The sequence below is a fragment of the Pseudopipra pipra genome, chromosome 1 (genome assembly GCF_036250125.1).
Source record: "Pseudopipra pipra isolate bDixPip1 chromosome 1, bDixPip1.hap1, whole genome shotgun sequence".
NCBI lineage: Eukaryota > Metazoa > Chordata > Aves > Passeriformes > Pipridae > Pseudopipra > Pseudopipra pipra.
The window spans coordinates 54,433,026-54,456,188 of NC_087549.1; the positions used below are offsets into that span (position 1 = coordinate 54,433,026).

General features: G+C 38.9%; 1 protein-coding gene across 2 annotated transcripts; it reads left to right on the forward strand.

The window, feature by feature from the left end:
- The first annotated feature begins 520 nt into the window (after window positions 1-520).
- MC5R (melanocortin 5 receptor) lies at window positions 521-21,367 on the forward strand. 2 transcript variants are annotated; one of them, XM_064657329.1, is made up of 4 exons: window positions 521-5,635; window positions 7,055-7,125; window positions 16,892-17,006; window positions 17,840-21,367. In XM_064657329.1, the coding sequence occupies exon 4, from the start codon at window positions 17,922-17,924 to the stop codon at window positions 18,897-18,899; it is 978 nt and encodes a 325-aa protein (XP_064513399.1). In that variant the 5' UTR covers window positions 521-5,635; window positions 7,055-7,125; window positions 16,892-17,006; window positions 17,840-17,921; the 3' UTR covers window positions 18,900-21,367. The 2 variants fall into 2 exon arrangements, with proteins under 2 accessions (XP_064513399.1, XP_064513409.1); XM_064657339.1 differs by lacking the exons at window positions 521-5,635; window positions 7,055-7,125 and adding an exon at window positions 16,508-16,803.
- Window positions 21,368-23,163: the final 1,796 nt, after the last annotated feature.

Below are 23,163 nucleotides of genomic sequence, written 5' to 3' on the forward strand. Positions count from 1 at the left end.
TCTCTTTCCGTAACAAAACATATAAAAAGGCACAGATAAGAGAGTTCGCTCTCTTCTCTCTTCCGGTGGCTGAAGGCAGCAGGTCTCTCCGCAGACGGTCTTGCTTGTATAGGCCAGGGCCTGCTGCTCAGACCTGCTGTTATCTCCGATCTATCCGAGAGGCGTGGGGGAGTTGGCTGCTGCCTCGCACAGTTCTGCTGTCCCGTTCAGGGAAGTATTTAATTAGTTTTTTTGTGTTTATTCACTAGCTCTATAGTAATGGGTATATTTAGAAGATATTTGGTTTTAGTTCTTTTATCCCTGCTTCCCCCTCCCTTTTCCCTTCCCCTCTTTTCCCCCCCCCCCCCCCAGGAGCTCCTTATTGTGTATAATATATTCTAATTGGATATATAATTGTAAATATATGTAATATATAGATATTTGATATAATCCCGTTTTGTTCAGACCTCTTTCAGGTTTTTTTCTGTGGTTCGTTTTTTTTTCCCTCACCTGGGGAGAGCGGGAGGGGGAAGGAGACAGCCTGGACTTGGCAGGAGAGCCAGGCCAAACTGATACAGTATTCTAAACTATTTTACTATAATCCCTCTTCTACATAGGCTGAGCTCTGAGGGCATTAGTTTACTGTTTATTATAAAGGAGTTAGCTACATTGCCCAGTGGGCTTGCAATCAGCACATATGCCAAAATAATAGATAGAATAGCACAAACAGTACCTAGACAAATTGGTACCGTCAAAGTCTACAGAAACATTGGAGAAATCTAATATGGAAGGTACTTGTACAGGATCTGGCTGAGTGTGGTAGAGTTGAGGAGGGAAGAGTCTTTGTCAGGCACGAATAGTATGACACGAGTAGTATGACACTGATTATGTGGATGATTATGATTAGTTTTATTGCTAATACAGTATATAACATAAACAGGTCTATAGGGTTGTAATATAAACATGTTTTGCTAGAAACATACAGGTTTACAGTCTTTGACCTTGCAGAATGCAAAATTACAAAGCATCAAAGCACCTATGGGAGCTACTTTGGGATTTTATCTCCATACATGACCAGATTTCACTCTTTTCTTTTTCACACTTTTTTCACACTTTTACTTACCCATCCAAAAGTGACTGTTTCCCATCTTCAGGCTGGACATACCCTGCAGGCATCCCTGTTAAGGGGAATATCCACACAGAAGCTGCCTGCAACCTCGGGAGACCAGTTTACCCAGGTGGCCCAATCTCCATCAGCATTTCATACCCTTTTGCAGGCAGATGTGTACCAAAGTCGTTTGCAATCATCACAGCTCCCCCGTCTCTGGAATGTATTCATTATGCAACCGTCCAGACAGTTCCTTTTGCAATTCCCACCTGATGTTCTTAAGAGGAATAACAGTGCCCATCAGAGACAGCAAGAGGGAGTGTATGTGTGTGTGTAGGATGAATAAGAAGACCCAACTATCTTTTGTTGCTGTTCCATTGGGATGGAGTTCATATTAGCCCATATGATGCTGTGCTTTGCACTTGTGACTACAATAGTGTTGATAGCACACCATTGTTTTGGCCATTGCTGAGCAGTGCTATCACAGCATCAAGGCTTTCTTTCCAAACCACTCCTCCAAAGACCAATAGGCAAGGTGTTGGAGGGGACACAGCAGGTAAACCAACATCAGCTGACCAAAATGATGTCCCGTACCATATGATATCATGCTCAATACAACAAAGCTCAATTTTAAAAGGTTACTGATTTTAGGCATTTACTAGAGATAATATTAAAAGGTCTGATTGTTTAAAGATAACTTGTTCAGCAGTCCTTGAAAATCAAGTCCCTCTTAAAATCCTGCATATAAAAATGAGTATATAAAGCCACTTGCATTAGCTCCTAAATTTATTTGTGCGGTGGATATTTGAACAGCAGTGTGTACCTCCTAACAAAAGTAATAGCAAGATGAGCAAGTTTGGAAGTCTATGATACTTTTCTTTCTGATGGCAAAACAGGTAAATTACAGAGCTATAGGAAAGATTATTGCTGGTGACTATCTTTATGTTATGTATTTGTGCTCCATCTACTGAGCAGTAATACAATGTGATTTTTCACAACTTCTGCAGGCTTGTCTTCACTCAAGCACGTGTAGTCATTACAGTGGTCTACTTCATCATAGATACACAGCATAATTTTTTGCTTCCTTGGGATACAATTAAACATTTGTGGATATTGAAGATTCTATTTATCAGTGCATTGTTTTAAGTTTTAAAATTTGGTGGCTGTGCAATTAGTGTAACCAAGTGACAGATGGAGTGCAGCATGATTATAATTCTTGTTTTTTTGGAGGCAATTAACAGTGAATGGAGAAGGTGCTAATTACTGTAGCTGGTTGCAATGCACTACCTAATTTCTTGCCTTTGCTAAGCTTGCAGAGGAACCTAGATGTTTTTTTGGAAGTTTGGCAGTGTAAATTCAGTGGTAACTTCAGTGGTGTAGGCAATTTTGTAGCAAATTTGTCCTTGATACCTCTTTGCTCATTGCTCTTCCAACTTCAGGAATAGTAGTATTCTTTTATTACTGTTGACTTTGTAAGAAGCAGTTTTTTGGCCAGCCTGGGATCACTTTTTATGTATTTATTAATGTCTGGAAAGAAACAAAGGCAACCTAGAGAAAAAAGAAGCAGCCATTATTCTTTCCCATTTATATATTTACTAGAAATTATGGAACAGAAAATCATGGGATTGTTGCGTTGGTTTTTGCTGGGATAGAGTTAATTTTCTTCATAGTAGCTGGTATGGGGCCATGTTTTGGATTTATGCTGCCAACAGTGTTGATAACTCAGAGACGTTTTCTTTATTGCTGAGCAGCACTTGCACAACATCAAGGTTTTTTCTGCTTCTCCTATTGCCTTAACAGCAAAGAGGCTGGGGGAAAAAGAAGTTATGAGGGGACACAGCTGTGAAAGCTATGAAAGCTGACTCCAGCTGACCAAAGAGACATTCTGTACCTTAAGGTGTCATGCTTAGCATATAGAACTGGGGGAAGAAGAAGGAAGGCACAGGAGATGTTTGGAGTGATGGTGTTTGTCTTTCCAAGCCACTGTTAGTCATGATGGAGCCCTGCTTTCCTGGGGATGGCTCAACACTTGCTCTTTGGAAGTGGTGAATGAATTCCTTGTTCTGCTTTGCTTGTGCACACAGCTTTTGCTTTACCTATTAAACTGTCTTTATCTCAATCATGGGTTTTCTCACTTTATTCTCCTGGTTCTATTCCCTGTCCCTCTGGGATCAAGCAGCTGTGTGGTGCTTAGTTGCCAGCTGGGGTTAAACCACAAAATTTGTATAATCTAAAATGGAGATGAGGAAGAAGATCTATATTACCTCTTCAACATCAGTAAAACAACCTACCATTGAAGAGAATATCTGATTTTACAATTCCACACCGGAATAATGTCAGCCACATGTACTCCAGTATACCTAAATCATCAAGGTGGTTTTGAGTAACTTTCCACAACTACTTGTCGAGGCAACTTCCAATAACTTCTGTGAGTAAAATACTGCTGTGGTGACCTTTAATAATAGCTAAAATACAGGGAGATGCAAAGGGAGTGAATTCCTGGACAAGGCTTCGCTCACACCTGAAAGTCACATCAACCCATTCAGTGCAACATTCAGCTTCCATTTGTTTGAGTCTGTTCAAATCTGTTCCTTGAAACTTTTTTATATTCCTAATCTGTGGTCAAAGTGCCCTTGAAGAGAAAAAGTCATATCAGAAAACAAATTGTTTTGAACCACTTAGGGCCAAATTTACCATTATATGCTTTAAAGATTGGGTAGAGTGCTCCTGTGAAAAGCTGGAGGCTGGAATTTTCGTTAAAGCTGTGGCCTGTTGATATTATGAGAGCTCCCATCGCTTTCTCTGAAATCAGTCAGTATTTCTGAGTGTAAGGATAGGTCACTGTGCTTTCTCTGCCAATAACAGTTAAACTAGACATGCTGCTCATTCATAATTTAAGGTAAATGTATTCAGAAGTATGTCTCTCTTCCATCACTCAGCAAATTTTTCTTAAAGTTTTCTAATTTTTTTTTGCTTGATTTTAATTGTAAAATCCCAACGTGACTTTTGTGGTTTTAGAAGATAACAAATTACTTCAGTCTTGTATACTTATTTTTTTCTCCATACTGAAAGCAAACAGTAAAATTTCTTCTAATGGGAAGCTTGAAATTTGCAAAATGCTATTAGTTTGTTCATGTTATTTCTAAGAAACAAGCTTACTAATCTTATGGATCAAGCAGAGGGCACTGGCTTCCCAAATGCTCATTGAAACAGAAACTATTAATGAAGTAACTTTTTAATTGGAATCAACGAAGGAAAACTGGGGATAGTGGAATATATTTACATGTGTTCCTTTAACTTCTCCCCCCTGAGAGAGAAAGGCAAGTGACATTATAGATATTGTGTACTACCTGTGGTTTCCTGCTTTCTCCTGCTCCAGTTGCACTGTCTGAATGTTTTCTCCAGTCCACTGTGATGATCAGTCCTCAATGTGTGTCTGCTCCTGGCACAGATAAAACACTTTACCTCTTAACACCTTACATATCCTATATGGAGCACAAACTGAAAAAAATGATATAGCAGCAATCAGAGGCTAGCAAAAAGCTATCTTATTAACTCAAAAACTCTGACTTTCAAAATAAGTGGTAAAGTTTGTTTGTCTGCTTTTTTCCCCAAGATGCAACCTTGTACTGTATTGTAACAGAAGCTTTTCCCCACAGATCTCCTATGCTGCTCTGGAACCACAGGCTGATGCTCACTTTCTCACCCACAGCATTGGATGGAACAGTGAATGATATAACCTCGCTGAACCACTACCCTGTCCTGCTCTTGAACAGGCCCTGATATGAAAATCCACTCCTCAGTGAGCTTCAATGGCTGCATGTCTCTTACAGAGCAACCTAATATCATGTGAATAAGTGAAACCTTTGGCTGCCAGCAAGAAGCACTTGAAAGAAGCATTAATTATTAATAGTAATATTACTTCTTTTTTTTTTTATAAACAACAAACCAAGTGCAATTAGTGCTAAAAGAAAAAACTAAACACAAAAAGGTATTTAGATACAACAGTTGTTTCCAGGGAGAAATACCAGAGCACAGATTCTCTTAGAAAGCAAAAAGATGGTGTATTTTAATCAAGATTTCAGCATCAGACCTAAAAGAAGGTTTCTCTACCCCTCAACAAGGGCAAAAAGTGCCTTGCTGACATAGTTACCTTGCATTTTTTCAGGCAGCAAATAAAATAGTTTGAACAAATACGTCATTTCTCCTCTAAGAGGTTGTATGAGCATCCAAATGCTCAGTTTTATACAGGGCTTACCTGTAGACAACAGTTGTTTTGTGTTAGTGTCATTAGTCATGTGAAAGTGGTACAGCTTCTCGCTGAAGGTGTAGTTGTACTGTTACAGGCCATTTACAGATGCAAAAAGACAGATGTTATACACAGAAGCATCTCTACCCATTCAAGTACAACCAGATGTGCCAGGTGAAACTGTCCTGGCAAAGATCTCTAATTGATATATCTTTCCTAAACTAAATGAAGAAAGCTGAACTGGAATTCGATCTTCTGATTATGATTGTGTCTCCTCCTTAATAATGGGCTGTGCTTTGGTAGGTACAAAAAACATCTGCTATGCCTCTGTATTCCTGCTAACAGATGTCATTTGTTAGCAAACACATCAGATAACTTCAGAGAACTTTAGTTATACCAAAGGAATAGGAAGGATACAACGCCCCACCCACCCACCCTCACCAAAACCAAGCAAAATTAAAAATCAACCCTCCAGGTGCCAATCCCTATTATATTTTCATAATATGTAGGGCAAGGTTTTCTAAAATGTATGCCTGGAGTTAGCCTTTAAGTCAATACTTAATGACTCAAACATACGTCTTTAATCTCAAAAGTAATAATCATTCTGCTGTTAATGAAAATCTGTTCTGAAATACCTCTTGGAAAAAAAATCAAGAATTCAATGATTTTGTAGGTCAGCTTCAAGAAACATAAATAATCAGAAGTCCAGAATAAAGTAAAAAATGGGCTGACAGAATAGAAGAAAACATTTTGGACTGGGCTAAGATATTAATATCCAATGTATTTTGGTTTTATTGGCTGGACGTGGTGGACACATTCACATGCGAAAAACTTTATTAACACAATTGCAAGTAGTTGGAACATTAGCCTACAATATTAAAATTGGCAAGAATCTGAGCTGGAAAGGATGTAAGCGCTGCAGTTTGACATGGCAGTAAAGTTACTGTTCTGATCCTCTGTTAAGAATCTCTCTGTGATGCAAAGCTCTGATGCAATACAGACTCATTCAGCTAGTTCAAATTTCTTTAAACAATTTTGATAGGTTAACTTGATAGTGGCATGCTTTAGGGCAGTGCTTAAATTGCCTGTCCACCCTGTTCCAGCTCTTTATCATGTCAGGCATTGATTATCCCATTGTAGAGCATAAACACTACACTGTGTGCTAAATCCAGCACAGACCATAAGGATAAAAAAACATATCTCTTCCACAAAATCAGGTGTCCTGACCTTCTTCTCACTGCATCCTCTAACTTGTAGGGGCATGTCACCTCAAGCAATTCCCGTGGCCTTCTTGTTATTTTTTGGCACTTTGCATGCTCACTGTGTTAATTCCAAAATAATTTAAAAAGATGTTTCTTGCATCTAGTTACTGACAAATTTACTGTCTTTTAGAAAGACTTTAATAAAGATGAAGAGGTGGAAATTTTATTAGTTGATTAAAATCTGTCTCACAAAATCTGGAATATTAAACTTTCATTTGCCTTTGTATTTTAATTAATTTTATTATTTATAACTGAGAAGCACTGCAATTTTTTTTCTAGTCTTGTTTAGTCTGCTGAGAATAGACTTTTATAAATCTGAAAAAAAAGGCCGTGTGCTACTGTTTTGTTTTCTCATTGCTATTGTCACTTCTTTAGTAGTAGTTAATTTTAACTCAGCACCAAAAGGTTGCAAACCTCAAACTGAACATGCTCAATGAGATAATTAATTTTCTCTAGTTTGTTTCTCACTGTGTATTAAGACAAAGCTCCAACTGTCCTACTGCTAAGCCTGACTTCAGGTTGTATTGGTAAGTATATACTTTGTGTTGCCTGTTTTTCAAAAGTGATGGTATCATTGAACTTGATAATGTTGGTTCTGCAGGTCAATACTAATTCTGTTCCTAAAATTGAGATGTATACTAAGCAAGTGCATTTCTTTCTCATTTCTGGAAATGAGGCTTCTTTTGTTTCATCATTTGAATAAGATCCTCTGAACTTGCTCTGCCTGCAAATTTATTCTCTAGAAAAGAGTCCGGAGACTTGCAAGTTCTCTTTGTCCTGATTGTTCTTATTGATCTAAACCTTTGGATTAACTTGTCTCCTTCCCTTAAATAAAAAATATTTGCATATATATATCTAAATTGACTACACAGCTGCTACTTTCCCTGAATCTTCTTTTTTTTTTTTTTTTTTCCCCAGAAGAAGTAAGTTCTTTGCTACAAATTTGTGCATCTGTAAGTGTTCAGACTTTAGTTGTTCCTTGCTGGCTTTCAGGGAATTTGTCACATGAGCTAGTCATTGACAGACCAGTATGTATCTGCAAAAATATACTTGGTTTTGCGAATCATAGCCATGTTCTGTAGCTGCATGACATTAGTGACATTAATGGAGTCATACTAACAAGGGCAATCCTTGCTGTTTAAACTTCTTTTACGATGTTGGTGGGGGCTTTATATGTCCATGGGACAGTACACATAAGAGTACACAGCAGTACAAACATAGTCTCTAGAACTAAAAGGTTATGTTGCTTTTGTGATCAAACTGCTGCTCCATCAATGTGTCTTATATGGGCATGTGGAACAGGAGGTCCTGTCGTGGTGATGTTCTGCTGTAAGGTCTACACAACTGCATCTTCCCTCTCAACTCCCTAGGAATTTTCTTGAAGAGTGCTTGAGCTTTCTGTCTGTCAACCCTGGAGACCATGAGGGCTGGTGACTCAAATACAGATTCACAGGAAAAATTTAGTTTGATTTTTCCTTAAGATTAAAGCTTATTTTTTTCCCCAGAAGTTTGAATCATCTATCTTTCATCCCCCAAATGGAAATATTTCAACCCCCGCTTTCAATCAGCTATACAATTTGATGTGCATGTTAGGCATTCAGTGGCTTTAATAAGCATGAGGGTCACTTTTTCAAAGATGCAGGTTTTCACCACTTTGAAGTCTGTGATGTTTAGCCAGCATCGACCTTCACACTGCAATTAATGAGAAGCTCAACAAAAGAAAGTGAGAAAAATTGTAGATGCTGAACAATTTTTTTCTTTTTATTTATCAGCCATTAGAGATGTAGAAATGTAATTTAGTTGAGAAACCATTGCACAGTCCATCTTAGCTCTTGCAGAAATTGCTTTCCCAGTTGATCCAATAGCAAGTGATTTCTTGGAGACACAAATCTGCAATTTCTCTTAGTCTGAGTGATTAAACCATACACTGGGCTTTCTGGGTTAATTTTCATCAGAACTAGGGCTTGCTCTAGAGACTGTCCTCTCTCTGAAGTCATACTATGTTTCTTGCGTTGTGGCTGGTTTGTTTGTTTGGCAGGGGGGAGAGTGGGGGGGAGGAGAGAAAGGAAAGGTTTTTTTGATCATGTTTCAAAATGTACCAAAAAGAAAATGTCTTCTGGTCTTCTTTTGTAACTAAGCACTTTGTAAGCCCAGGAAAATCAGAAACGTACATCATATCAGCAGCCTCACCAAATAAGTATGACAAGTATTTTCTCAGGTTCTGCTTCACTTTTAATGCTGGATTAGACATCAGGGCACGTGGTTCCTGCTTTTGTGAGGGATTAATGATGCTTGAAATCTTAAATGCCAGGAATCTTGGGGGCTTATGAGAGTCACTTGATTTTTGTACGTCAGCAAACAGCTTGCCATTGAGGAGACTGTTTTAGTGTAAACTAATTTAAATTCTCAATGGTACAAGTGAATGCACTGGGCACTGCAGTGTAGAAGATGATGTTTTGGGTTCAGACACAATACTGAACTACTTTCCTTTCTGCAGATCTGTTTATTTCCAGCGGACATAATTTACCTTTTTAATTTTGACATCTTTTCATTTCAGCCATAGCAATAATCTACACTTTCACTCCTTAGTGGGTGAATTCTAGAAGAAAAATAATTCCAACTTCTGAAAAAATGTCAGGTTTTTTTTTCATTTAGGATATAGTGATTGAAAAAAAATCTTGACATTAAAAAAAAAAGATACTGTTAATTGCAAGCCTTTATTGTAGGAAAAATCAGGAAAAGTAGTATAGTAAGAGCCTGACAGAAAAAAATTGAGTTCTGAGCTAAATGGCTATTATTTAATTCTAATTTTTGGTGGATTTAGACACCTTGTTAAATAGGAAATTGTTGCATTTTTATCAGCCTGAACAGAGAGTGAGGAAAGAACCTCTATATCAGTACAGAAATCTTAGATTAGCACTAAATACTACTTCTTAAGAGGCAATTGTTAATATTGCTGCCATAGTGTTCTTGAAAAATTGCCTTGGTAGCACATATATCTATGTTTAGTTATCATATGCATTGAATAAGAGACACTTGCACTTGCCACGATGGGAACTGCATACACACATTACTGCATCTGCAGTTTTCCCTGTGTAGCAATGTCTCTTTGTGGGTATAGTGAATTAATAATTATTCTCACTGTGTGTCTTCTTGAGGTTTTCCTTGAGCTTTTTTTTTACCTTTCTGTGGTCATGCTGTGCTAAAATGCCAACACCTGACAAGAGAGACAGCACAGGACAAAAAGGCACTGAGTGGTCAGGGCTCTCTGCTCAAATCAAGCAGCCAGCTCAGGATGGGAAACACACCACTCCCAGGGAAGGGTTCATGTTGAGCTCCTGTGCTGGGAAGAGGGAAGTAAGCAGCTTTTCAAGGGATCTCTTTATACCAGAAGTTTATAAAAAAACCCCAGAAATCAGAATCTGTCACTCATTTTGAGGAATGCATGCTTCTTTATTCTGAAATAAAGTGTATTTGAGTATATATTTCACACTAAAATAAAGTAGGGAAGGATGATCTAAGCACAGTGCACTGTGTTTGGAAGGTTTGCTCTTTGCTAGTGATTTCTATTCTCTTGGCTTTCATCTATTAATGTAAATATAACAATGTGCTCAGACACTGTGCAATGCCTGTTTGTATATGTATTTTCACATTTGTTTCATGACGAAGATGCAAACTCTAAACCAGGGAGTTCACAACTTTAATGAAAGTTAAGGAAAGGTGGAGTTAAACTGCAAGAGAAGCCGGAACTGGATCATGAAAGAAGACAGAAGAGAAGCAAAGTCTGAATTTCAGAACTGGTCTGTATCTTAGGGATGTGTGAAACTACACTAGGGCAGAAGAAAGGCTCCTGGCTTCTCATCAGCCTGAGGAAGTTTTAAGATTTAGTGTGTAGGTCATGTGCTAGTGATACAGATGAGAAGAATAGTGAATCATGGTTGGCTTGTACGGTCCTTTAAAAGGTCTTTGCCATCGAAAGGATGGCTCTGTTCCTTGAGCCAAAGGAAATAGCTGGTAAGTTGCCACTGCAGAGCAGGCCTCTTAAAAACAGAGAGCCCCATGCCCGTCCCGACAGAAACAAAATGTGTCTTTGGTTGTACTACTTCTTAGATGCCATCAAGAAAATTGCAAATAAAGTCAGCTATTTCTTGCTGGGAAATGATGTTGGAGCACACCTGCAGCAGAAAGATCTGTTTGTATATATATATGTATTGGTATATGGGTGGTTGGAAGACCCACCAGGCAGCAAATGTGTTCCTAACACTGGTGTTACAACTGGGCTGGAAAAATGGGGAATTGTCAATGTGAAGTGTCAATGTGAAGTTGTACTAGATGATTATTGTAGGTCCCTTCCAACCAAACCATGTTATGCCGTGCTATGATATTCTAAAGTAATATCTAGGGCTTTTCTGCTCAATATTAAAATATGACCAGCTTTCATTGAATTGCCTGGGATCATTAACAAAGTTAAAATATTCAAACACTGAAGACTGAATTGAAGACCAAGGAGCTGAATTATATAGCAAATTAGCAACATTTTATATGCAAAAAAAGAGATTCTCATGCACAAGCATTTTATGAAACAAATGAACAATATGCTCTTAATGTTTGTCTTTGCCATACTGACAGATAAGCTTGCAGAAATAAGACATGAAACATGTCATTGAAGTAACACTTTTAATCACTCATTTTTGATAATTGCGCTAATGAATGAAGACATGTTAAGCACTCTCTGTGGTTTAGCAAGAAATACTTGCACAGAATCACAGAATGAGTCACGTTGGAAGGGACCACAGCTGGTCATCCAGTTGAACCTCCCTGCTCAGTCAAGATCATCCTAGAGCACATTGCAAAGGATTGCTTCCAGACAGTTCTAGAATATCTCCAGTGAGGAAGAACCCACAACCTCTCTGGCCTCTGTTCCAGCACTCAGTCACTTGCATAGGAAAGAAATTCTTCCTCATATTTGGGTAGAACTTCCTGTACACCAGTTTCTGTCTGTTGCCTCTTTTCCCATTGCTTGGAAACACAGAAAAGAACCAGGCTCCATCCTGTTGACATTATCCCTTCAGATACTTACACACATTGATGATCTCCCCTCGTCTCTTCTTGAGGCTGAACAGGCCCAGCTCCCTCAGCCTTTCCTCATGAGAGAGATGCTCCAGGCCCTTAAACATCTGTGTAGCCCTCTGCTGGACCTGCTCCAGGAGCTCCACATCTCTCTTGTACTGAGGAGCCCAGAAGTGGACTCAGCACTCCAGACCTACACACCAGGGCTGAGTAGAATGGAGGGATCAGCTCCCTCAACCTGCTGCCAATGCTCCTCCTAATGTACCCCAAGATCCCATTGGCCTTCTTGGCCACAAGGGCACACTGCTGGCTCATGGACAGCTTGTTGTCCACCAGGACTTCCAGGTCCTTTTCTGCAGAGCTGATTTCTAGAAGGTCAGCCCCCAGCCTGTCCTGGTGCATGGGGTTATTCTTCCTCACATGCAGGATCCCGCATCTGCCTTCAATGAATTTGGGACAGTTCTTCTCTGCCCATCTCTCCAAACTATTGAGGTCCTTCTAAAGGGTTTCACAGCACTCTAGGGTGTCAGCCAGTCTTCCCAGAAAAAAGTATCTAGTAAGAACCTGCTAGATGGTTTGTTTGTTTTATTTCTTTACCCCAGTCTATTTGTAGATTATTGAATTACTCTTCTTTTCTGTCAGAAAGTTTCCACAGTCTTCTGCTGGTCATCAGTGCTTTGTGTAGTCTGCAGCTGGCAAATTTATGTGATTCACCAGGTCTGTACTTCTGACCCACCCTCTAATAAAATTCTAGGGGATGATTCATTACTGGAATTGGCTCTAATTAGAGACACATAAAAATGATGGTTACTACACCTCTTATTACTCTTTTACAGTTTAGGAGGCTATTTACAGCATCATCCAGTTAAGGTTATTAAGATATGTCTTTCTTAACTGCCTTATACTCTTTCTCAGCTTTCTACTCTAATGCAAGGAGGACCACAGATAGGTACTGAGAGTGACAAGAGATGATCTCAAACCATTTTGAAGGCTCAGATGAAAGGGTTGATAAACAAAAGTGCTAGTGTAGTGCAGTCATACTAAGTATGGCTGATCCTACCCTTTAACAGGGCACAGCTTGTGTGATATTTTGATGTCTTTTCACAGTCTTGCTTTTCTTTTTGAAAAAAAAAAAAAAATCAAATGTTGATTTGAAGATTATGGCCGTGATGTAAAAGAAAGTGTTCACTATGCCACAATTTACTGCAAAGCCTAACTTTTAGGTTTGCAGCTGTTCCCTTGAAAAGCAAGGGGACTGAACCATAGTTTACCACCACCTCATCCAGTTTTCTTTATTTAAGGACAAGAAGTAATGATGCCTTTTTTTTTTTTTTTTTTAAATTTCAATTAATTGCCTGTCTTTATTAAAGGCTAACTGGCTGGTAATGATATGGAGGTAATAGTGGGGACCTTGATGAGGCTCAGACAAGGCTACCTAGCACAGAGGTCAAAAGAAATAATTTTCTCAGTCTGAGAAATTAGAGAACATTTGTTATGTGATTCAAAAGGCCATGATCTTCCCTTTTGGTGATCCATGCCTTATCTCTTGCAGCAGTCTGCAAGAGATCTCTGTGGCCATGAAATATGCTAATGACAGCATAGGCAAGAAGTAGAGAGAAGAAGGATTTCATAAACAGGCCAAGAGCACCAATCCAAAGAAATGTTACGAAGAACAAATGTATTTTCATCCAATAGATAAAAATAGCTTCAGAAGGACATTGGAATTGAATTGCTTGAATGTAGTAGCGCTGGACAAGTTTGGTAGATTTGTATTAACCTCACTAACACTCATCTCTGAACCTGTTAAGATTAGAACAGATTAATACCCAAATGCATCTGAGCGTAACTAGCTCTTCTTACAGAAACATCTTTGGGGGCACGTGCAGGTTCTGCTGTTGGCCCCATTTATATATTTATTGATAAAATCAGTATCTTGCTGTTGTGAATTGCATGCAATTCCCTGCTGGTTTTGACATGGTGTAACTTGACCTACATGTCAAGGTAGTTCCAGTGGATGTGCTGGATGAAGGGGAGCTCTGGCATGATTGCCAGTGGTGCTGATGGCAGGCAGGGGCTGGCTCTTTCTGCCAGGGGCATTGTTATGGCTGCTTTTGAAGCCTAAGAGGCAGATATGTATCTGAAGCGACTTCTGCTCTCTCTCACCACTTCACAATTGAAAAAAATGGCATTGGACAGAAACAGGCCCTGGCATCTCTTTCTCTGCTGAAACCCTATTTCACTTCTTCTGTTCACTGATGTCTTTCTGTAACACTTTCTATCTCTTTTCCTGGAACCCAAAGAAATTTCTTGTTGAGTTCAGTGAAACAGGGGATTCTAGCATTTAATTTTTTCTTTACACCATGTAAGATGTTACATGAAGTATATAAAAAAGACCTCTTCCTAAGGATACATTTTAGTGTCCCTTTTGGAATGACCATGGACCTCAGTAGCACTGTCGATGGCTCCAGATCCAGGCTCCTTGACGTATGCCCAGCTGTCCTTGTTTCTATGCTGCAGGGAGACCTGTGAACCTGTACCCCAAGGCCCCCGTTCAACCTCTCTTCCTCTTTGCATCAGTGAAAAGAAAATGGTGGACTGAGAACAGAACAGGAGCTTCAGTGTATTCCTCAGGGTGCCCAGGTCAGGTCCGGTACTGTGTTGGTACAGCCTATAGCTAAATACCAGTTCAGGCTTTGTGATGCATACATTGCCATTTACTCTCACTGACAGTCCAGACATGACCTTTGTGACCTTGGAAGACACTGAGCGCCAACCTGTTGGCAGAGTTAGAGAATTTATTTAACTGAACAGTCAAGGGAGCTCAATACTAAAGTCATGAACATCTGAAAGGCAAGCCTATTCATTCAGGAGTCCTCCAGCTGGAAGGTGAAGGCATTCTTGGATTCTTCCCAAGGGAATCCAAAGATCTGCTCCTGTACCCCTTTACTTAAAATCCTCATAACTCACCTGCATGCCTTCACCCACTGCTACTTCATGTCCCTTTTGTTATTTGCTTGTCGAGCCATAACATTTATAGCTGTTTACTGCAGCAATATAATGATAAAATTCTTTTTTTTGGGGTGGGGTGGGGGATGGAAGTATTTTTCCATTTTATCATCTAATATAAAAAAAAATCATCTGTACCACTACCCATTTTGCAGGCAGGCAATTTTTCTGCAAGCTTTGTAAACAAGGGAGTTTCTTTGCATAGCATAGACACTTGTACCAAGATTTATGCCTGCAGTGTGGAACAAGAATCCAAAGGCTGATTCATAATTTTTATATGAGAATCTTGGCATTGCTCTAAGGAATAACAGCCAAACCATCCAGCCTGATGTGTGATTTATTTCTTGTAATTGGCTGGTCTACCAAGTCCTACCAGGTACATTGAGAACTTTTGTAAAGGCAGCTAAGCTGGTTGCCAAGAGCTCTGTTAAACTGAACATACAGAGAAATTTGTAAATGGAAAGAATAGAATAAATAGAATAATAAACAACATCAATAACAAAGCAATTTGCTGCAAGAGACGTAATTGGAAGTGGAAAGAGCACAACGTCTGCACAGTTCTTTCTAGATATAAGAACACCAAAAGAAGTAAAATTTTACCGTTAGGTATCTAATTTCCAAGGTCTGAAATGGGAAAATCAAAAACTATGCAAAAGATAACCAAAGATAACCAAAAAAATGCTTTCCATTAAAGAACAGGAAGAGAACTGCAGGTGACCCTTCTCTATACTTTTCTTTTGGGCATAGCAAAGAGCTATGAGCTCAGAATTGGCACACAGGTGAGATACAGCAGGGAGTGTGTGTGTTGGCTAGCTGTCATCCACTCAGACTGAACAGCTGCACTTGAGCATAGTTTGCTACCTCTTGTTTGTGATAATCTAAATTCTCTTTCCCATACTGGGGAGAAGGGATAGGCAAATTCCATCTCCTGACTATAACTGCATAATGCTTGAGGAGACATTTTACTCAAAATAATAAAGATGCTTTTCACTGTCACCTTTGCTGCAGGGACTATTTGTACATAAGAATATTTCATACAATGGTTTCAATGCATAAACTTTAGCTGAACACTGAAAACAAAATGGCACAGAATATAGCAGTAAAATTAGTGTTTGGTGGTGGTGACTCTTTAAAAAAAATATTATAGGCTAAAAATGAGCATTTGAAACTGTTATACACCGTGAAAAAAACTCAACCCACTAATTTGTGGAAAAGTGGTGATTTGGAGATGCAGAGAGTTTGTATACTGAATGGCATTTGACTAGCTGGTTAGTAACTAACATGGAGGGCATTTGGCAGTGTCAGGAAATGTGTGTGCTTTGTATTCACCAGTCTACACACAGAAGCAGGGACGATTTGTTAAAGACTTGCACTGATTTTACCACCTTTTGGTTAAGGCCCGGAAGGAACATCAGCTGCCTGACTGCTAGACCCACAGAGGAACTTTAGCCATCAGAATACTGAGTGCTGAGTTTAATATCTCTTAGGTCCCATGAAACCTTGGGGAATTCACATACATTTTGGGGAGCCCTGGCTCCTGGCATGATACTGTGTGTTCCTTCCATTTCTACACTGAAATCTTGGTTCTAGCGAGGCAGAGAGAACACGACCATTTATTTGTTCTATTTTTTTTCATGCAAATTATTTGAATGTGTCTTCTATTGGCATGATGGGTTTGACTGCATGTTCCCTGAGATTTGTAACAGTCGGTTCTTATTTCTGAAAAAACCCAAAACTGAATATAATACAAATGCTTACAACAGTAATAAACCTCCCACTTCAATAAGAGTCTTCTGTTCTCACCCCTTTTGAAGCACAATTGCAGCATGAACTAGCAACAGCAAAGAAAAGAAAAAAATAAAAAAAGAAACAACTCTATGGCTTTGGAAAGGAGCATGCCTAGTACATCTCCCCCTTTAATATTATCGAATGGTCATAATGAATTTCAGATCAGAATCACTGTTCAGTTAGAAAGACAGGAGAAGACCACTAGATGGTGGTAAAAAACCAATCCTTTGCTACGAGATCTGTGGAAAGAGAAGTCCAGAGGGGCAAAGAAGGGGAGGAGGAGCCACAGTTTGAGTACTGAAGTCATTATTGCTTGGAGTCTATAAAAAGGCAGTTGCACGGTAAGTAATTTATACGCGATCAGCTTTGACTCTATGGATTTGCTCATTCCTTTCCCTCTATTTTTTTTTTCCATCTATTCCCACCAAGGAATCCCCAGCCCCAGATGTTGGGAGAGGAGGGGGGCTGAAACTTCAGCTCTCTGGAGGAAAGGTTGCAGGCGATGAAGAGGAAGAGCAGCTGAAGGAGCAGCTCTGATAAATAGGTACAGTTAATTCTTCACTGCAAATAAAAAGCTACTTTAAAAACTGAAAATTGTTTAGCATTATATGCTTTGAATTTTATTTGCAACAAGTCACTGACAAACAACTCTAAGTGTTCCCCTTATTAAGAATAGAATGGCTTACAACTTGTCCTAAATATTGTCATTAAAAAAAAAATTGAATAAAATATTAATGATCTGGAATAGAAAACTTATGCTACAACGACTTCTACCCACACTAATTCTGTAACCTTAGTGTATCCTGAAATGTATGGATTTGCCTTGGTTAGGTGTTTAATACCATTAATGCTTTTAAATGAGCACAGTAGTATTGCACAGATAAACTGTTTATAGCACAGTTCATGCAAACTTAAAAGTACAAAGGTCAGGAAAGCATTTAATTATATAACTGAAAATATTCAATTCTTAATTGTGACAATGATCAAAACTTCTATATATTGGATTCAAGTGAGCGATTTCTGCTGGACCTAATACTACATTCTCCTACATTTCTGGAGTCTGAGAGTCAGGACTGTGAAAACTGCTTGTTTGTTTTTTCAGCAGAATTTCCAGGAAAATCTGGGGGATTCTTCCAGGGGACCAAATAGAATAAACAAAAGAATAAATGAAGGGTGGGTGAATCTCTTCTTTAGTTTGTCGTTTTAATTTCCCAGTAAGGATGGGTAGAAAATCTCTGAGCTGACCAAAGGTTAATTTAGAATCAGACGGTGTTGAAGTGGCAGGACATGCATGAGCCAAATTAAATAGAAACAGGTGATATTTATTTTGTCAACTTCTGCCTGTACTCATTGTAATATTTTTTTTTTTTTTGGCAGGATCTTTTATCTTTTGGAAAATGCATTTATCACACTCCTTGGCAAGCCCCTCGGAAGGAATAGAATGTGTTAGCTTCCAGACATGAACACGTCCTCTCAATTGTATGTTTCTGAACTAAACTTGAGTGCCTTTGGTAGCAACTTTACTGGGCCTACTGTCAAGAGCAAGTCATCGCCATGTGAGCAAGTGGTCATTGCAGCTGAGGTGTTCCTAACTCTGGGCATCATAAGCCTGCTTGAAAACATCTTAGTTATATGTGCAATAGTTAAGAACAAGAACTTGCATTCACCAATGTATTTTTTTGTTTGCAGTTTAGCAGTGGCTGACATGCTGGTTAGTGTGTCTAATGCTTGGGAGACCATAACGATATACTTAATAAACAATAGACACATCATTATGGAAGATGCCTTTGTCCGTCATATAGACAATGTCTTTGATTCAATGATTTGCATATCTGTGGTGGCTTCCATGTGCAGTTTGTTGGCTATAGCAGTAGACAGATACATCACTATCTTCTATGCCCTGCGCTATCACAACATCATGACAGCGAAAAGATCAGGGCTTATTATTGCATGCATCTGGACTTTTTGCACAGGCTGTGGCATTATCTTCATTCTTTATTATGAATCAACTTACGTGGTCATTTGTCTCATCACTATGTTTTTTACCATGTTGTTCCTCATGGTCTCACTGTACATCCATATGTTCCTCCTGGCTCGTACTCATGTGAAGAAAATTGCTGCTTTGCCTGGGTACAACTCTGTCCGTCAAAGAACCAGCATGAAAGGAGCCATCACTCTGACTATGCTTCTTGGCATCTTCATTGTTTGCTGGGCTCCATTCTTCCTTCATCTCATCCTGATGATCTCCTGCCCTCAAAACCTCTACTGTGTTTGCTTTATGTCTCACTTCAACATGTACCTCATTCTCATTATGTGCAATTCAGTGATCGATCCCTTGATCTACGCCTTTCGTAGCCAGGAAATGAGGAAGACCTTCAAAGAGATAATTTGTTGCTATAGCCTGAGAGTGATCTGTGGTTTATCAGACAAGTATTGAGAAAGCAAAACCAAATCAAGAAAGAGAATAGAAATGCAACATCTTGCCTCATCTTATAACTCTGCTGAAATGCCTATGGAACATAGTTTCTCTGTTCAGCTGTGATGATTTCTGCAGCAATCAGAACCTATTTTTTAACATGTGGTTTTACATTTCTTTCCCTCCACACACCTCTGTCCTGCTGATGGTAGGAGCTACTCAGTGCGTCTGTATAATGGGGAAAAGAATATTTTGAATCTCATTTACTCTACCAAAGGCTGAATTTTTAAAAGGGATTATACAGAGAAAACCATACTTTTCTTTCTGCTAAATGCAATGAGTGAGACCTGCCATGTGAATGAACCCATCATCCTTTCAATATGTGTTTCTTTTGATATTATCTTTCTCTCTAGGGAAAAAAATTGTCTCTCTAGGTAAAAATAAGCCTGGCTTATTTTGATGTCCAGAATTACCAGGTGGTGTTTTTTTTGGTTTTTTTTTTTTTTTTTTTTTTTTTTTACTATTTCTTTCTAAAGATATAAAATCAGAGAAGTAGCTCCAATTATCAAGCTTCACATACCTTGGTCAACAATTATGACCAATATACATGCACATATCAGCAGTCTTGTATTCCAGTCATGACTGTTACTGTCATAAAATGTGTATTATATAAGAGGCCTATGTTACCATGAGATTTTCCAGGTTGGATACAGTACTTTGTCATATATGACTATCTGTGTTTTAATCACACTGATGTGTGATGTATCTTAGGTGGATTTTAAGGCTGAATATGAAGACTGAGCTGATTTGAGTTTGTCTGTTTTCTTTATTCACCAGGGCTAGAGAAGTAAAGGGTACATGACTCTAGATAGTCATGTAATGTTTTGTGAAGATCGAAAAACTTGGGTGAGTGCCTGCCTTTGAACAGACATCAGAAAAACCTTTTGGCTGTGAGGAGCCTCTGTTACTGGAGGAAGTTGTTCTGTAGATTGTATATTTCAAGCTGGGAGAGAAAAAACAAGTTTGATAATCAAAAACCATAGCGGGCAATGGCAAAAGAGGGATTTCAAAACCTCAGGCACGTGTTGCTATTACAAAGAGTCCTGACTTCTGCTCCCCAAAACAAACAGATTTTGTCTTCGTTGAGAGGATTCCAGGCTGAAACTCTCATGCCTTTTGTGTGAGTAATTTCCATCTAGTCATGCTTTCATAAACGTGCTGTTCTGCAACAGCTGTGTAATGTACAAAATGTTGGATTTATCACAGATGAAGGAAGTGGAAGTATGGCATTGATTTCTTGATGAGCATGGATGGTGCATATCTTGCACTGTGATTTAAGCTATGAAAATATTTCAAGTGGTGACAACCCACTAACTAGATATCGGAAAAAATGGAAAAATGAACTATTCCTTCTGAAATCTGAAAGAATAATGCTTGTTATACTTGGTTTACAGATGCAGTAAAACTCTTGTTCTCAATAGAAGGAATATGATTTATTCCATGGGTGTTAGGTTATACCTTCAAGGTGAAAGTCCTGATTCAGTTATAGGAAATTTTTTACAATAAGGGTGGTCAAACATAGGAACAGGCGCCCAGTTGTTGTGCAAACTCCATCCTTAAAGATATTCAAAACTTGACTGTACTCAGCCCTGAACAATCTGGTCAAAGTTGAAAGGTGATTGACTTTGAAGTTGGCCCTGCTTTGAATGATTAGGAATAGATTACCTCTATAGGTCTCTTCCAAACCAAGTTATTTGGTGTTTCTATGAAACAGTTTGCATATTATGATAAAATGATAATTTTTCCCTCCTAATTTTATCTTTTGTGTAAGAAAAATTGTAAGATATTCTCCTCCAAACATTTAAAAAGATAGAACACTTGTGTTTTCATTTGCTTTGGAGGTCTCTGACAGGAGAAGTAAGGTGTAGCTTTAGCACTAGAGTTATACATTTTGTCTGCTGCACCTTAAAAGATATTATTCCTCCAGCTCACACTTATCTCACTCTAACATGAGTGGGAATGTTATTCTCAGTGAAGATATCTTATTGTGCTGACTGATATAATGGTTATATCAGTGCACTAGGTTCTGGAATCTTCCTTCAGCTACATCTGAAAATGGGATTTCAGAGATATGTTTGTGGTCAGTAGTGAGAATCTTGTCTTGTTTCAGTCCATCTCTTGACCCCATCCATAAATAGCACCTAAATGTGGGCTCTTGCAACTAGGAATGTAAATGGCAAAAGGAGATAGCTCCATTGCATAGTGAAAGGCATCAGCTGATGTAAATAAATCATTCAATCCTCACCAGGTATTGCAAATAAGACAGTCTTGTACATAATTGCAAAACGACAAAGGGGAAGCCAAAAGTGTAAAAGCTTTGGGTGTTTTCTTGAATTGTATATTAATTTTTTTGTTTTGTTTTGTTTGAAGTTTGTTTGATGTATAAACACAGACATATGAAGAAACTATTAAACTGGATTGCTGGAAAACCCCCTGTTACTGGTTACTCATTGTAACTCGTCTGCTACCTTATAGATTATTCACAGAGGGAATATTGCATTACAGACTTTCATGTCTCAATTTAAACAGATGTCTTATTAAGAAACACATTCTGAACGAGAGTTACAGACTAATACAATGTATTTACATTCATACCCATGTTCCTCTGGGTGTCAGCATCACATCTTCATTATAAGCTTTAGGGGTGGGAAGCTGAAACAGCTTAAGGGTGAAATGAAAGTATTTGCAAGAATAGATTAGAACAGTTCCTGCAAAAAAGGCTGTTGCAACTATAGGAATGCATATAAAATACATATCTCTGGAAGACCATGACACGCTTTAATATGTTTCTTTCTCCTGTTTAGCTGCAGAATAAAAGGAACATTTAGCGTGCTCTCACTTCTCTCAGAGACTAGAAAACACTAAGTATTCTGATAGACTGGGGCAAGCAAGCATTGGGTAATTAGGAAATTTGCTGTCAAGGGACAGTCATGAAAAAATTAGTTGTTAGGCTATCATTGCACCATGTCCCTGCAATTAACAACACTACTCTTGCTTATACAACCAGTCATTTATGGTTTAGCTTTAGTAATTGGAAAAACCCCATCAAATCACACTATTTCTGTCCCAGATCTCCAAAACCAATTTATATTGCCCAGTGTTACTTTGATGACAGTTTTTAAATACACAAGTTAAAAACATTTCACTGTTTTTAACTTGTGTATTTAAAAGCTTTTGATAAGCAATTATTTGGATCTCACTTCTGTTGCAGGTGGGACTTCCACAAAGTCACCTGTATTTTAAGCAGGTTAGTATCAGCAGGAATATTAATAGAAAAAATCTGAATCTTTTCTCCAGGTCAAGGCCTCAATAAAGTACATGGAAATACCAGTTTTTCAAGAGCCTTAACATCTCCTCTAAAACAAAACAGTCATAACTGAATGGAGCAAAGAAGTTGTTTATGATCCTGGACTTTAAGATCCTGCTTCCCAAATGGGTACAAATCTGTCATAAAGGACTCTAATTGCTGAGTCCTACTTCCTCTGAGTTTGGACTGGGAGGGATGATTGCTTTCAGCTCTACAGCCTACACCCAGTGTGTAACCAGTGTTATGGTACAGACTAATACAGGCCTGCACCCAGTGTGCAACCAGTGTCCAGTGGTACAGACTAATACAGTGTGGAATCCTTTTGAGAGTGGGTTGTACTTTCATTCCCACTGCACAGGCTTTTCCTTTTAGAAAACCTTCTCTAAGTGTCTGTCTGGAGACTTGAGTTGCGTTTTTTGTGAGTCCTGAGCAAACAAGTGCAGAAACCACAGGAATTTCCTGCACACACAAACTTTAAGAAGGCAGAAAAGATTTGTAATCTTTGGGAAAAAAACTCCCCCACACAGTCGGCTCTCTGAAATCTTCAAGGACTTGGTTTTACAGCAAAGCCTTGTTGGGGATTCTCCTGCCTATCTTGCTGTAAATACTTCTGCTTCTCATCAGCTTCTTGCACAGAAGACCAACTCGTGGTGACCACTGCTGCGTTCAGGAATTGCAATGGATGGTCCCAGTCTTCAGCTGCGTTGCAGTGCAAGCACAGTTAGACAGAGTGGGTAAAGAAGACATGGGAACATAGATGTGGAAATGAGGATCCCCACATGAGGGACGGAAAGTCATGCAGGCTGTGGTGGAGCTGCCTGCATAAGTCCCTGTGCTAGGTTATCTCCAGGTGAGATGTTCTCCCTCCTTTTCTAATCTTATAATCTGTTACAACCTGAGCTGTGTGTATCTTGGATT

Bases quoted from the DNA above. Each gene is read 5' to 3' on its own strand.
- MC5R (XM_064657329.1), top strand. From the start codon at position 17,922: ATGAACACGTCCTCTCAATTGTATGTTTCTGAACTAAACTTGAGTGCC.